At 38.5% G+C, this 14514-nt stretch overlaps 2 protein-coding genes and 1 pseudogene across 2 annotated transcripts; 1 reads left to right on the top strand and 2 right to left on the bottom strand.

The window, feature by feature from the left end:
* The first annotated feature begins 354 nt into the window (after positions 1-354).
* LOC137172295 (mesoderm induction early response protein 3-like) lies at positions 355-1785 on the top strand. Its single transcript, XM_067576637.1, has 3 exons — positions 355-1245; positions 1337-1464; positions 1608-1785. The coding sequence occupies exons 1-3, from the start codon at positions 1207-1209 to the stop codon at positions 1768-1770; spliced, it is 330 nt and encodes a 109-aa protein (XP_067432738.1). The 5' UTR covers positions 355-1206; the 3' UTR covers positions 1771-1785.
* A 607-nt stretch (positions 1786-2392) lies between these two features.
* Positions 2393-7937, bottom strand: LOC137198484 (zinc phosphodiesterase ELAC protein 1-like; annotated as a pseudogene).
* A 3229-nt stretch (positions 7938-11166) lies between these two features.
* LOC137172288 (uncharacterized) lies at positions 11167-14443 on the bottom strand. Its single transcript, XM_067576624.1, has 3 exons — positions 14231-14443; positions 12013-13200; positions 11167-11765 (listed from the first exon to the last, which is right to left on the bottom strand). The coding sequence occupies exons 2-3, from the start codon at positions 13159-13161 to the stop codon at positions 11640-11642; spliced, it is 1275 nt and encodes a 424-aa protein (XP_067432725.1). The 5' UTR covers positions 13162-13200; positions 14231-14443; the 3' UTR covers positions 11167-11639.
* Positions 14444-14514: the final 71 nt, after the last annotated feature.

Below are 14514 nucleotides of genomic sequence, written 5' to 3'. Positions count from 1 at the left end.
AGGGTAGATTTGTCATCCCAACCACATTATCCAAAAATAATTATAAAAAACTTCTAGCCAGGTATAACAATCTGCTTAGTTAGCAGTTAGTTTGACAGTCAACAGAGTAGGCACATCAAGGTAGATGCAAGGCGAAGTTTATGGGGGTTTTCTTTCTATTGGATCATGAATTTGAAAAATTGTATTATTATGTATATTTTTAATTTTAAAAGCATCTTAAGGAGAACGGAGGGGACAGGGACGATGCTCATTAATCAACAGGGGGGGAAAACAAGTAAATGTAAATGAGCCAGTTGTTGGCCTAGAAGACCAATTTTCCTGGCCAGATGTTGAAGAGGCAACCTAAAAAAGAGAATAAAATGCAATACACTCTAAAATACATTTAGAAAGAAATATTTAAGTTCAGAACAAAAGTTAAATGTGACGTTTATGTGACATCAATCCCATTTTGTACTGTAGTGTAACGTGGAATCCACTCTATTTCTAAATTGGACCACATAAATATGCCTCCCTAAGTCTGATGCATAATTTGTCCTTTCTAATGTGATGGCAGACTAAACTGTAATATCAGCACTGTAGAGTTTTTACATCAAAATTTAATACCCCCCCCTCCCCCCCTCCCATTTAAAGCTTGAATCATCCCCCTTTTAACAATCCTACAGTAATTTGTGAAAGAGTCTGAGCACATTCTCTCACATCACTCATTCTTTGTTTCATTTTGATGTGAGAAGAGCTTCCTTCCCCCTGGCTCACCATTGACAGAAAACTGTATTCTGCTCAGCATTTTACTTTTTACTGCCATACTATCAGTGAATCTCTAGTTCTTGATGTAGCGTGAAAGGGAAGCACAAACTCGCTGGTTAGTATGCAGTGAGCTGCAATGATGCTCATAGTGAATTTTATGTCACATGGCAATTAAAAATCATTCTGTACAGGAGCAAACAGTAAAGACAAAGCCATATGTTGTGTATATCTGTAACTGTGTGCTTTGTGCACTCAATGTGCCTACAGAAAAGATCTTGGATCCAGCTGTTGTCTTCATTTGTTCCGGTCCTGTGTTCTCAGTTTACTATATGAAGCTACCCTTTTTTAACATCTGGATCACTTGATTTCGCACCAATACTATATTTCTAAATTGGTTTCATTTCAGAAAAATCGCCCCAGTGGTCCGAGGAGGAATGCAAGAACTTTGAACACGCACTACAGATGTATGACAAGAACTTTCACCTCATACAGAAACACAAAGTGAGTCTTACTTCATGGTATGAGAACATACTGTACACATAGAAAGCTCTGAAAGTTTCTCACCCCTTTTTGAATAATTCCTTTTCCTCAGGTCACAACGCGAACTGTAGCAGAATGTGTGGCTTTTTACTACATGTGGAAAAAGTCGGAGCGCTTTGACTTCTTCGTGCAGCAGAATCGGTTCGGGAAGAAAAAGTACAGCAGCTATCCTGGTGTAACGTAAGTGGCAGAAGATGCAGTGAATCTGTTTGCATTCCTGTGCTTTTGTTTTAACACAATGAACTCTGGTTAAAATGGTGAAAGTGCACATAATTTGGAAAAACAAACCCCTTTTACAATGAAACACGTTTCATTGTATGCAGTGACCTGATGGACAGGCTGGTGGATGAAGCAGAGGGACTGGCAGTGGACAGTTCTTCCTCTGTGTGCTCAGGAGCAGGTGGAGGAGGATGGCTGGAGACCACCACAGACCAACAGCTCAGCCTGCTTAACTCCATCACTGCCAGCGATCTCACAGGTCAGTAATGGGAATGAATTCTGCAGTCATGGAAAAGGAATACCAAGTAACATCATGGAAATTGATTATTTTATTTGTTTTTCCTCGTTTTTTTTAATGTCGTTTTTTTTCCCCCTCAGTCATCACGTGTTCCTGAAGATGAGGTAAAGATGAGGTCTTGATGGTAAAGGGATGGCTGCTGCTCTAAGTATGTGGAGAGCTAGTTTCTCTTTTAATGCAATGTGCATAATGCAGTAGGTCCTCCAAGCTCTTCTAGCTTTAGCAGTGCAGTGATATTTATTTCACCTGTGGTTTGTACAAAGACTCAGAAAAACTGTCAGAATGTAAAGGCCATTAAGTAGTAGAAGTAGGTTTTTCACCACCCTGTGAACTCTCGAAAATGTGATATTTTATTGATATCTCTGGTATGAGACTTGTGTGTGCAAGCAAGCACTAAACAAATTTATTTTATATTTTGTATTGTGTTTTGAAGTTTAAAAAGGAGAAGAAAAAAAGTATAGCAGTTGTGGTTTTGAAAAAGATAACGAGTTCTTTGATGAAAACAAAAACACCTTTGTGAATAAAAAAACCTACAAAACTTAAAAATGTATATCCAGAAATATAGACAATCAAAAACTTCACTATGAGAAATGTTCAAGAAGCTATCTTTATTGTTTATAAGAATTGTACATAAACATTGAGTTGTTTTTTTTTTCCTTTTGTTAAACATTATTTTGTATTTTCTGTTGTACTTTAATACCTTGTGTACAGATCCAGAAATAAAGCTCTGGAAAAGGTTCGGAGATGATCGCATGTTCTTTACTCGTCATCACACAGCAAAAATCTTCTTTAAAATCTTCTAATTCATTCATATTCATTTTTGTTTGTAGTATTTAGTAAATGATTGACATAAAGTGGAAGAAACCATCATAAAGACTGAAATTTCTTTTGAATTAATAAGACTAAAAATTTGGTCCAAATTCTGTTTTGGGGCCTCATTTGGAGAATCACCAATTACTGCATTGTGGGATGATTATTCAAGCCTCCTTCATTTGACGTTCAGCTTGACTGTTCATTCTAGACCACTGAAAACAGCATTTGACAAAATAATCTCGGCTCAAAGCGCACTTGCTCTTTCTGGAGCTTTTGACCGTTTTCTCAGTCACCATGGAAGTGTAGATGTTCAAACTTTCCATTTTTTTCTGAGCACTTTTAGGAGTTCTCATCCATGTTAGCTTAAAAGTTGAGCTTTACAGTACATCTGCTGATGAAGACAGTATGATGTGATCAAAAGCTCCAGAAAAGTGAATCCTCATCTTAATCTTTTGGCAATACACTTGTAATGTTCGACTAATTCAGTGACAACAGATGTTCAACTGGATAAAATGCATCTTAAAAAAAGGGAGAAAAGCTAAAATTAGCAGTATACGTACTTTCCAAATCACAAGATGGTAAAACAGATATGTTTGTAATGGCTAACAAGTTAACAACTGCCAAAAGTAGTTTACAATTTAATTGACAAACAAACAGCTGTTGTGTTTTAATCAGATCTATTACCAGCAATATAAAAACTAGGCTAAATCAGTTTTTCATTACCTCGGTCTTCTGAGAGGAATAGGTAGAGTCAGAAAGTCCTCAGCCAGAATCACTTCTACATCACTGTCCTGTAGAGCTTCTTCAGCCTGTCTCTTGAGCTCTGAGATATCGTCCTCGTCTCCTTCCTTCTGCAGGGAGCAGGGTTTGTACCTCTGACTGAAATGGTACAGCACCAGCCTCCGTGCACAGCAGGCCCGAGCCACCGCCGCTGCCATCTCAGGTGTGCTGTGTCCGTGGTCCACTGCTTTTTCTCTGTGCTCGTTCCCCAGGGTGGCCTCGTGAACCAGAATGTCCGCCCCGTTGCAAAACCCGGGCGGTCCCTCCCCGAGCACTGAGCTGCAGTCCCCTAAAATGCAGACTTTCCTCCCTGGAATGGCTTCTTCCAGCACATCGCAAGACGACACCACATGTCCGTTCTCCAAAGTCACCGACTCCCCCGCTTTCAGTCGTCCGTAGAGCGGACCTGGTTTCACACCTGAGGAATAAAACAATGAGATGAATCAGAGTAATCCACAGGTTGGAGGACACCTTTTTCCTGCCACAGTACTGGGTGACCTCTGTCTAAATCAGACTCATAGATTTGGGCATGTTAGTACCGCATTCTGGCCAACAAACACACGTCCTACAAATAATTTCCCAATAAAATTAGAATAGAACAGCAAGTAAGTAAATGCAAAAATGTCCGTGCAATAATACTTGGTACTACTATACAATAAATACCAAAACTATTCAAAATGTGTCTTTCCCTACTTTTACCTGCAGGAAAAGTGTGTTTTTAATCGTAAAACTTTCAGCCTATAATTTTATCAATAATTATTGACCTGCTTCTCACACTATAAACTGCATTTCACTTGTTTTCTTAACAGAATATTTTATATTCACATGTCCAATAATATCACTGGACATGGGACACTTAAAGAACCACCTACAATATGCAACTGGTATTAACAGGTATACTTTTTTGGTCTCTCTTCACATTTGTATGTTAACAACAACAACTGTCCACATAAAGAAACAAGAGATATAAAAGAGACATAAAGCACATTTACCGAGTTCTTTCAGTAGTTCAGTCTTAAGTCTTCCAGGTCGATCATGCTCCTGAATGCAAAAACCAAAAGAGGGGATGCGGTGGAACAACCTGAAGGCCTTAACCACAAACTTCTTGTCTTCAAAGAGGGTGTAACAGTCACTGGAGACATCCAGGGTGATTGTCCTTCCTGGCTGCTCCTGTGGGTGCAGAGGACCACACTCTGCTGTCATCTGAAGAAAGAGAGAGAGAGAGAGAGAGAGAAAACATGTTTCAGTAAAAACAACAAACAACAGCTGACATTTTGGACATAGAAACAAACAAACACAAAACAACATGGCAAAATTGATGTAAATAAAATACAGCGTTAACATTTTCTGAACAGAAGGGAAAGTCTGTGATATGCCACTAGTGACAAGATATGCAAATATTTTATTAAAGGTTGTAAGTGTGAAATCTGCCATATAGATCAAAACTACAGGCCATATAGACCATAGAGAATCAGCTTTTTCATATCGTAGATAAAAAAAATGGAAACCGGACACAGATTTGATATTTGAAAACAGCCTATTGCATGACAAATAAATACTGTAGTGTTTAGCACTGTACTGATAGGTAAGGTGTGATTATTCTTTACATAGAAATAACCAAAACCATCACACACCTCCAGACTGAGCTGCCCCTCTTCTGGACTCTGGTCAGATGTGGGCTCCAGCTCGTGTACTACAGCAACATACACAGTGTGGATGAGATCAGAGAGGAGTAGATTAGAATGAAGTACAATAACAGTGACACAATATAACTAGAGTTTGTTGAATTTACACAAATCTATATCTGGGTGAACTGTAATATTCACACAGTCACCGTCTGAACAACTGATTACCTTTGTGGGAGGTTTCAGACACACAGTAGCAACCTACCAGCATAAGGGAAGAGCAGCTGTGACCCTGTGAGGCCCAGAGTCACCCTGAGTGCCTGAGGCCCCGGGGCCCATAGATGTCCACACAGTTCAGGTTCTGCTGGGGGTCGGGGTTGGAGTTGAGGCTCACAGTACAGAGGAGGCCAGGCAGACCAAAAAGGTGATCTCCATGCAAATGGGAGATAAAAACCTTGGTGATTCGACCTGAGTGGAAAACATGACACGTTAGTAATGGAATAGTCACTCTACATGTTTTATAGTTTGTTTCATACACTGTGAGACTGTGATACAGCTAGAATACGACATGCTGGTCAGAGACTTTATTCACATGATATTAGCTGCTATTTCAGGCTATTTCATTGGCAGGTTAGAGGTGAAAAGGACTAGGGCTGAAACTATTGATTATTTTCCATTATTGATTAATCTGTTGATTATTTTGCTGGATTAATTGATTAGTTGTTTGGTCCATAAAATTTCAGAAAATGATGAAAAATGTCGATCACTGTTTTGTCCACAACCCAAAGATATTCAATTTATTATCATAGAGCACTAAAGAAACCAGAAAATATTCACATTTGAGAAGCTGGATCAGAGAATTTGGAGATTTTCTTCTTAAAAATGACTCAAAACAATTAGCCTAATCAATTATCAGAATAGTTGGCGAGTTGGCAACTAATTGATAGTCATTGCAGCTATAATAAGGACCTAACATTATTGTGGTTTTGTGTCTTTTTCTTGTACTTAAACATATTTTAAGTGCCTTCTAAAATGATCAAGTCTACTTTCAATTTTTGATGAACTTTTGTACTCTACTTTTGGACAGACAAGAGTAACTTAACTGGGCAGTCGTAAGAGGTTTTTCAGACAGGATGGAAAAAGTAAGTGTCTGGCTGCACCAATAAGTAAAAGTTTATTCAAGATTTGTTTTAAGGAACTTTAAAATGCAGTCAAGTCAGCCTCCACTTCTACAAACAAGGTCAAACTAGCCCCCATATTGTTTTGTGGTACTTGTATATACTAAGCATTATGGTAAGGGCGTGCCAGTCAGTCAATAATGAATGAATATATAAATAAATAAAAATTTCATTTTATTTCAATTGTGTAAATAATTAGTCAAACTTAATGACAAAGAATTAATTTCCACAGATCAATCTCACTTCAGAATGATGGCAGACCACCTCATAGAGTCACTCAGACAATATCAGGACAGTCAGATGTTGAATCTCAGGATTAAAGCCCTCTGAAATGTCATATATGAGCTGTGCGTCCTCTGAATTCAGATTAGAATTAAAAGGAAACTTCCTGTTTCCACAGACTTTATTTGCATGTGGAAACAGACTCATTCACGTTATATTAGCATGACAGGATACATTTTCCTGTTATATATCCTGCTCAAATAGATTCCAGAGCTGTTACACTAGTATCCCAGACAAAGTCATTACTGTAACTACTTTGACAGATTTAAAGAAGGGACATAATTTGACATATTTTGTGTGTATTGGGCTTATCTGTATGTAGGCTTCATATCTACATATTAAGGTCAACCAGAGCCATCAATTTATATTCCAAATAACTGAAACAATGAGCTGTCTTAGGCTGGATCTCCTGATAATGACACAACCAGCAAACATAATGTCCTTGCCTGCATTTGTAATGTTAACAAAAAATTCCAGAGGTGTCTTAGATCAAGGACCTTATAAATTGTCAAAAGTGTGCTCACCCTCTCTCTTTCTTCGACATCCTTTCAAGTCTGTCTTCAGTATTGTTGTATCAGGTTACAACAGGTTGGTAACGGGTGCAAGTCTAGGATTTGACTTTTGGGGGGCTCAGCCCCCAATGAGAATGTGAGAATGTTTAATTCTAATCTGAATTCGGAGGACACACAGTTCATATATGACATTTCAGAGTACTTTAATCTTGAGATTCAACATCAGACTGTCCTGATATTGTCTGAAAGACTCTCGTGGTCAGCTGTCATCGGATTGGTCTGTGGAAACAGGAAGTTTCTCAATGACAGTGTGAGGTGGTGTACTGTTTGAATTCATATTCATATCCTTGGAAATTCATTCTTTATTATCAAGCAGGAGGTAATTATTTTCTATTGTTATTCATCTTATTTATTAATTAATATTTATTCGTTTTTAATCATTCAGTTATTTGTGTATTTTTATTTAATTCTTTATTTATTAATTCATCATTGACATACTCTTACCGTAATGCCTATTATATACACGTACGGCAAAACAACGTGGGGGCTAGTTCGACCATGTTTTTCGAAGTGGAGGCTGGCTCGATTGCAGTAACTTTAAGGACATGGTTTTAGTTTCTTATACACTAGTTGAACGTCTTCAACAGGATTTACGAGGAGCAACAATGAGTGGCTCACCGGCTCTGAGCTGGCTCCTCATCAGCTGGGTCTGGGTTCCCTCTCCGCAGTCAAACAGCCAGCACTCCCCCTCTGTCCGCAGCACCAGAGCCGAGGCGCCGCGGTGAGGAGACGGGTAGGCCGAGCCGGTCCCGAGGAAAGTCATGTCCATGGTCATTTTCACAAAAGTTACAAGAAAACTGCACAAGACCCAGCTCACACTAAAGCAACATGCCCTGCTGTCTGTAAACAGTCACACGAAGATGACGAAAGAAAAGCGACGGTGCGGCGTTCAGGTCAGGTCGGATTTCTTTTTTTCCTCTTAGGACTTGTTTAACTTTAATTTATTGTTTCATTTAAAACCTGCTTTGATTTGATTTAAAAATCCGTTTAAAATTTCTCTGCTTATCTTTACATCTCATTTATAACTGGGATACCAATTTAGTAAATAGGAGCACAAAAAAACTCCCTATAACTTAACAGACACATTTCCTGTCTTTATACTGTTTAATTACATTTATGAGTCTAAATATGTGTCATATAAGATTTGTACTGGATTACATCAATTAACAAATAACAGTGATTATTCAACAGCAGAGAAAAAAAAACTTCTGCTCTGAATGCTTTCTTCTGTCTCATAAAACAATAAAATCAGCAGACAAAGGTGCATGTGTAAACGTTTTTATTCTGCACTTTAATCAGCACGAAAGTATTATTCAGCAGTACAAACATGCTGCTCTCTGCATACAAACATAAGGCAATTCTACTGTGTAACAAAAATAAATTTTAGAAACACAGACACAAAGTACTTAGCACACTTATGGAGAAATATGGAGGAAATGTGGACACAGCAACAATAACATGAGCAAACCAAGCAACAATTTCTTATTTGATACAGTAAAAACTCTCACTGGGTGATTACAGTCAGTTACAACAACTGGATGAACGATTAATGGAGTTTTTAAAAAAAACTGTCTCTAAATAGTTTCTTTAAGATAAAACTATTTTAAAAGTTATGAGTAGAAAACCTTTGCCTTCAACATTATACAAATGTTGAAGGCAAAGTTGAAGCTGCACAGTTTATCAGGGCAAAAGCTGCACGTTGGATACTACACACTTACTTGATTTCGTACAATACACACTGACAGCAATTTGTATAATAGCAGTGCTTCTATGTTTTTCTTCAGCTCTGCCTGCAGCATTTTGTGAGCTCTACATCAAGGAGCATGGAGCAATTATGAACAGATATCAAATGTTGTGCAGGCACTTCAATGCAGGTGGTTAGAATCTCATTCAAACCTATCTGAGAATTAATGCATGACTGGAAAAAAAAAATCCTGGCAATACTGCCAATGCCCATGACATCAGTGTGTAAGGTAAATTTAAAGTAACCGTCTAACTTTTTAAGAGAGAGAGAGAAAAAAAAAACATTTCATCAGTGGAGGTTGTGCGTTTGTGTTGAGTTTATGAGGTGAAAGTTACTCAATTCTCACATTTTACACCAAATTACAGTAGCCTGTTAGAACATGAAGCAAAAATAAAGATCTTATGGACATTCATGGCATGGTTAAAAAAAAACAAACAAACAAAAAATGGCAGTAAATCAAACAGACATGGATGTGAAATATAACTGGAAAATAGTTAAGAGGATCTCTGACTTTAAGAAATGGATATTATGACCTTGTGAAACTTATGTGCTGTAATGATCTCAATAATACAAAATAGAGAAATCTGCATTGATACTTCAGATGGTTCAGACTTGTTAACATTACTTCTTGTTGTCATTATAACTATGTGTTGCTAGACACAATCTATCTGCTTGTAACCACCATTACCCTTTAGCATCAAGTGCGTTAATAATGTCAGTACAAATTGTTGAGACATTCGTCGTGTATGAGGATGAAAACCGTACTAAACTGTCAAGATATCCATTTTAAGATGTTTCTGCAATATAACTCAAATTTTGAATAGTCCAGTGTTAATTATGAGTCAACTTCTCATACTACCTTAACCCCTTTCAATTCCTAGATGAAAAATAAAAAAGATTAATCTGATTGTTATAACTTATTATGAATAACTGAATAATATGAATAATTATGGAAGATTGGAACAGAGAATAGAAGCCGAGCCTGTAACTTTGATAACTGGTTGAATATTATCTAAGGAACAAGACTTGACACACGAACCTACCAACACACATGGACGTACTTAACACAACTTTATAAATACTCTGTCAGCGGACAGTTTCCACAAAGGTGCATGTACAGTTAACAAAATATAATTCATGTCAAAAATAATGTTTATCCAATCATTTGATACGACACTGTGAATATTCCTGCTCACCAGAAGATGAACCCTTTAGATTTTAATGACCCCATGACCTTTCTGCTAGTGGCACCCTCAGGACAAGCTTAACTAGCTCCACTAAGGCTCTAAGAATAGCTAAATCAGATTTGGAAACAGCAGTTGACAAAAGAGTCTCAACACAAGATTAATTTACCGGCTGGCTTGTTCTGAAGCTTTTGGCTGTATTACAGTTTACAAATCAAGCAGAAAGTGGAGCTTGAGTTTCATATTATGGCTGTAATGAACTCTGTAGGGGATGCTAGCAGGACTTAACACTTTAACACTAGAGGAATCAGAATTGATGCACTTCAACTTGTCATGATATGACAATGTACAGTTTCACAACATTTCTACATTTTCTGTTCATCTTACTAGAAGGCAAACTAGGAAGTCATTTTTAATTAGTCAAGCTTGCTGTTTTTTATTGTTCTGAGTGTTGTGGGCCTTTTATCAGAGAGATTTTAAGATCTGCCCAGCCCTGTGTATTTGTGGTTTTGATGGTGTTTATGTAATGAAATACTTTAGGGAATAGTAACATTTTTTAAGCATCTGCTCAGAGTTGTATCGTTCTGATGGTATGAGTGTGCTTTATCATTCAAAGTGGATTCACTGATTAAACTAATAAAATACAAGTAAATGGCTTACTCCTTTACTGTACCACTTCTTCTGTCTGCATGATGCACTCCATTTGTATTATAGGAATCTAGGAACTTCAGACTGGTTTTTTAAAAACATAAAAGTCATGTTCCTTTTCATCCTTATCATGTAAGTGTCAAACAAACTATTAGAACCATCAATATTCAAGTACTCATTTAGAAAAGCAGATGAAACACACACAAAAAAAACACAACACAGTTAATATCCAAATAAAATAATATTGCAGTAGGTTACAGTGCCAGCAACTGTAATGCCCTGAATGGTCAGGGGGAGAGAAAGAGAGGGAGAGGATAGGGGATGGGGGAGAGAGAAAGGGGGAGGGGATAGGGGGTGGGGGAGAGAAAGTAAGGGAGGGGTTGGGGGTGGGGGAGAAAAATAAGGAGAGGGGAAGGGGGGAGGGAAAGAGGGGAAGGGGGTGGGGGGTGGGGGAGAGAAGGAGGGTGAAAGGGGGGGAAAGGGGAGAGAAAAAAGGGAGAAGTAGAAAGAGTAAAGTAAAAGTAAAATAGAAGGGGAGAGAAGGGGGGTGAAAGGGGGGGAAAGGGGAGAGAAAAAAGGGAGAAGTAGACAGAAAGAGTAAAGTAAAAGTAAAATAGAAGGGGAGAGAAGGAGGGTGACAAGGGGGGAAAGGGGAGAGAAAAAAGGGAGAAGTAGACAGAAAGAGTAAAGTAAAAGTAAAATAGAAGGGGAGAGAAGGAGGGTGACAAGGGGGGAAAGGGGAGAGAAAAAAGGGAGAAGTAGACAGAAAGAGTAAAGTAAAAGTAAAATAGAAGGGGAAAGAAGGAGGGTGAAAGGCGGGGGAAGGGGAGAGAAAAAAGGGAGAAGTAGACAGAAAGAGTAAAGTAAAAGTAAAATAGAAGGGGAGAGAAGGAGGGTGAAAGGGGGGAAAGGGGAGAGAAAAAAGGGAGAAGTAGACAGAAAGAGTAAAGTAAAAGTAAAATAGAAGGGGAGGGAGGAGGTTGATCAGGCCAGCTGATCCTGATTCTGGTCTTTAATCTGTAAGGCAATGGCTGCTTGTTGAACTGGAGTGCAACAGCCGCATCAACACAGGACGCTGTTTAGTTTGTTTCTCAGTAGAAGCCTTCTTGTTCTGCTCCTCGTTCTTTATCTTCTTCTTCTTTTGGGGAAGAAATAAAAAGAACAAACCAGGTCAGTACAGAAGTACAAATAAATGCCTACAGTTCAACAAAAAGATGACAATCAGGTAATTTTTTTCCAGTATAGGCTTGCTGTTTGGTCCAGAAGAGGTTTCATGGCTTCAAAACTCATGAAGAAGTGTAAAATGTTATCTGGTTGGATCTGGTCTATTCTGGTGTACTTTTAAAGTGTCACTCATTAGAACTTTCATGTAAATGCATCCTCACCTTTGAGAAGATGCTGCGGAAGAGGCTGAAGAGCCCTTTGCTCTTACTAGCCTTGGTCTCCGCCACATAATCTTGGTTGTTGCTCAGACACTTGGACGCAGGCTGAGACTGGTCCACAGAGATCTGGCTAAAGGTTTCCTCTTCCTCATCTTCATCGCCAAAGTCACTGGACTGAGAAGAAGTTCTCGTCTCATCTGTGGACTCATCAGTCGTAATTTCAACCACCTGATGATCTGGTTTAATAAAGCTAGTAGAAGACAGAGATGAAACAATGTCTTCTGGTGCCACGTCCTCGTCCTCCACATAGTCCACCAACTCTAGCGGAGCGGACAACCATCCTCCTATGCCTCTAGATGTCAAGTCAGTGCTGCCTGACATGCCTGCCTTAACCAAATGTTCCTCTGGAGCTGGGTGAATCCTCTTCTTCCGCCATAGTGACCTCTTCATCTTGTGGTTAAATTGTCTTGCCAGTGCCTCCTCTTTATTGTGAGAATGGAAACCATTCTGTGTCTGAATCCTTCTCTTCACTGTAGTGCCTCGTCCTGTGATGAAAGATTTCATGGTTACCATGGCTCCCTCCAAAGCCTTCTTGGCTGTTTTGTCGTCTGACACCTGGCAGCTGTCAGCAGTAGTGACGCTGAAGGATCCTCCATCCATAGAGGGTTGTATGGTCATGGATAGGACAGAGTTGACCTGATCAATGACCTCTCCAGCTAGTTGCAAGTTTGCTGCTGCTGCTTTTTTGTCGTCCTGTGTGAATACAGGATATCCATCATGTCCTGCAGGTCCTGAAGGCAAAGCCCTCAGAACCTCATAATGAGAGTCTCTGGCCTGGCGACTTGAGACAGCGCTGGAGACAGGCCTTGTGCTCTCTTCTGACCTGATGGACAGTCTGGAGCTTGACTCTATCTCAGTCTCATCTTCCTCATCTTCATAAGATGGTGTGATCACTTCTGAGATTTCAGAGTCAGTGCGGGAACCCCAAGTGGTATATGTTGATATGCTCTCCCCACTGAGTGAACACCATGAGGAGGCGTTTGATGTTGCACTCTCCTCACTGATGGCTGACGGGGGACGAGGGAGGGTGAACTCTTCGTCCTCCCAAATGTCGTCACAATTCATCAGATCATCAAGATTTTCAACATCCATGTTCTCTGCTTCTTTGTCCTTTATATTTGAATCAGGAATCTAGTGGAAAAACACAAACTTTGAACTACAAGCAGTGGTGGAAGATGTATTCAAACCCTTTCCTTCAAAAGAGGTATAATTTTAAATTTCTTCATAACAATAAAAACAATGCCAACTACAATGAAAAATCTCTTCAAATTATGAAAATGTAAATGAAAACCAAATTTACTCTGATTTCAATTAGATACAATTTCAACTATCTAAGCAGTCCAATAAATTTACAGATCTAAATCCACTAAACTAAGATGGGTTTATACAACATGCAATTTTTAGTCAAGATAACTTTTGGTGTTTTTTTTTTTTTTTTTTGGTAACTTTTGTAATTGTTGACTTAACCTTAAAAAAAAATGAGGCAGCCTTTTAGTCTTAAATTTTATGCTGAAACTACTAAGTTACATTTTACAGTGCATTGTTGTCTATTGTAATATGTTCTATAGTACTGCAAAGAATGCATACTGCATGATAATTTGTCAGCTCTTTCTATATTGATGTAAACTTACTCAAATTAAAGCTGAGACTTGGCACTTTAATGTAGTATCCATTACTTTATTTCAAATTGAATGTGCTGAAGCACAGGGCTTGTAGAACAAAAATGGGCAACTATCCAAACACTTACTGTCTGGACTGTATGTACATAATTGTGTAATATTAATGCTTTCATCGAGGCACCAGCATTGGCACAACATTATGAAGCTGGGCATAAAAAACTTATCACCAAAAAGCATTTTTATTGATACTGATTTGAAGATTTTTTAGGTAATTATGCAATTAAATATGTAGCTTTACTGTTGTTCTTTTGGATTAATTTATCTGTGATGTAGTTTGTTCAGGTATTATGGCTGAACATTTTTCATCTTGTCTCTTTGTAAAGCAGGATGAACAGAAACTCCCTGTCCTCCAGCTCCCACTGAGAAAATTCACTCTCTGCTGCTGCTTCACAGAATTTTCTTAGTTAAAAACCTCTTCATCACCTTATTTTACATTTTCAAATCGTGCAAATGAATATCTAAACGTTTACTAACTTACTTACCAGTCTGTCTTCAGAAATCTTCAGTAGAACTGAGTGTACTTTTTGTCTTTGTCTTTCTTTCCTCCTCCTCTTAATGACTTTTCTTTCTTGCAGTTTTCCTCACTTTGAGTGGTGTGTTTTGCTCTTTCAGTTAACTGTTTGTAGTTTCGTGCAGATAAATAACTCACTGGTGTTCACTGTGGAGAATAGGTCTGAAATGAACTGAACTGTGAATGTCTTCTGTGTCACTGTGAAGGATAGAACACTTACACTGTGAGGTCATAGAATGCTCTAATAGAATGTAG

The sequence above is a fragment of the Thunnus thynnus genome, chromosome 2 (assembly GCF_963924715.1).
Source record: "Thunnus thynnus chromosome 2, fThuThy2.1, whole genome shotgun sequence".
NCBI lineage: Eukaryota > Metazoa > Chordata > Actinopteri > Scombriformes > Scombridae > Thunnus > Thunnus thynnus.
The sequence above is the reverse complement of the archived record's forward strand: the minus strand, read 5'-3'. Positions and strand labels throughout refer to the sequence as shown.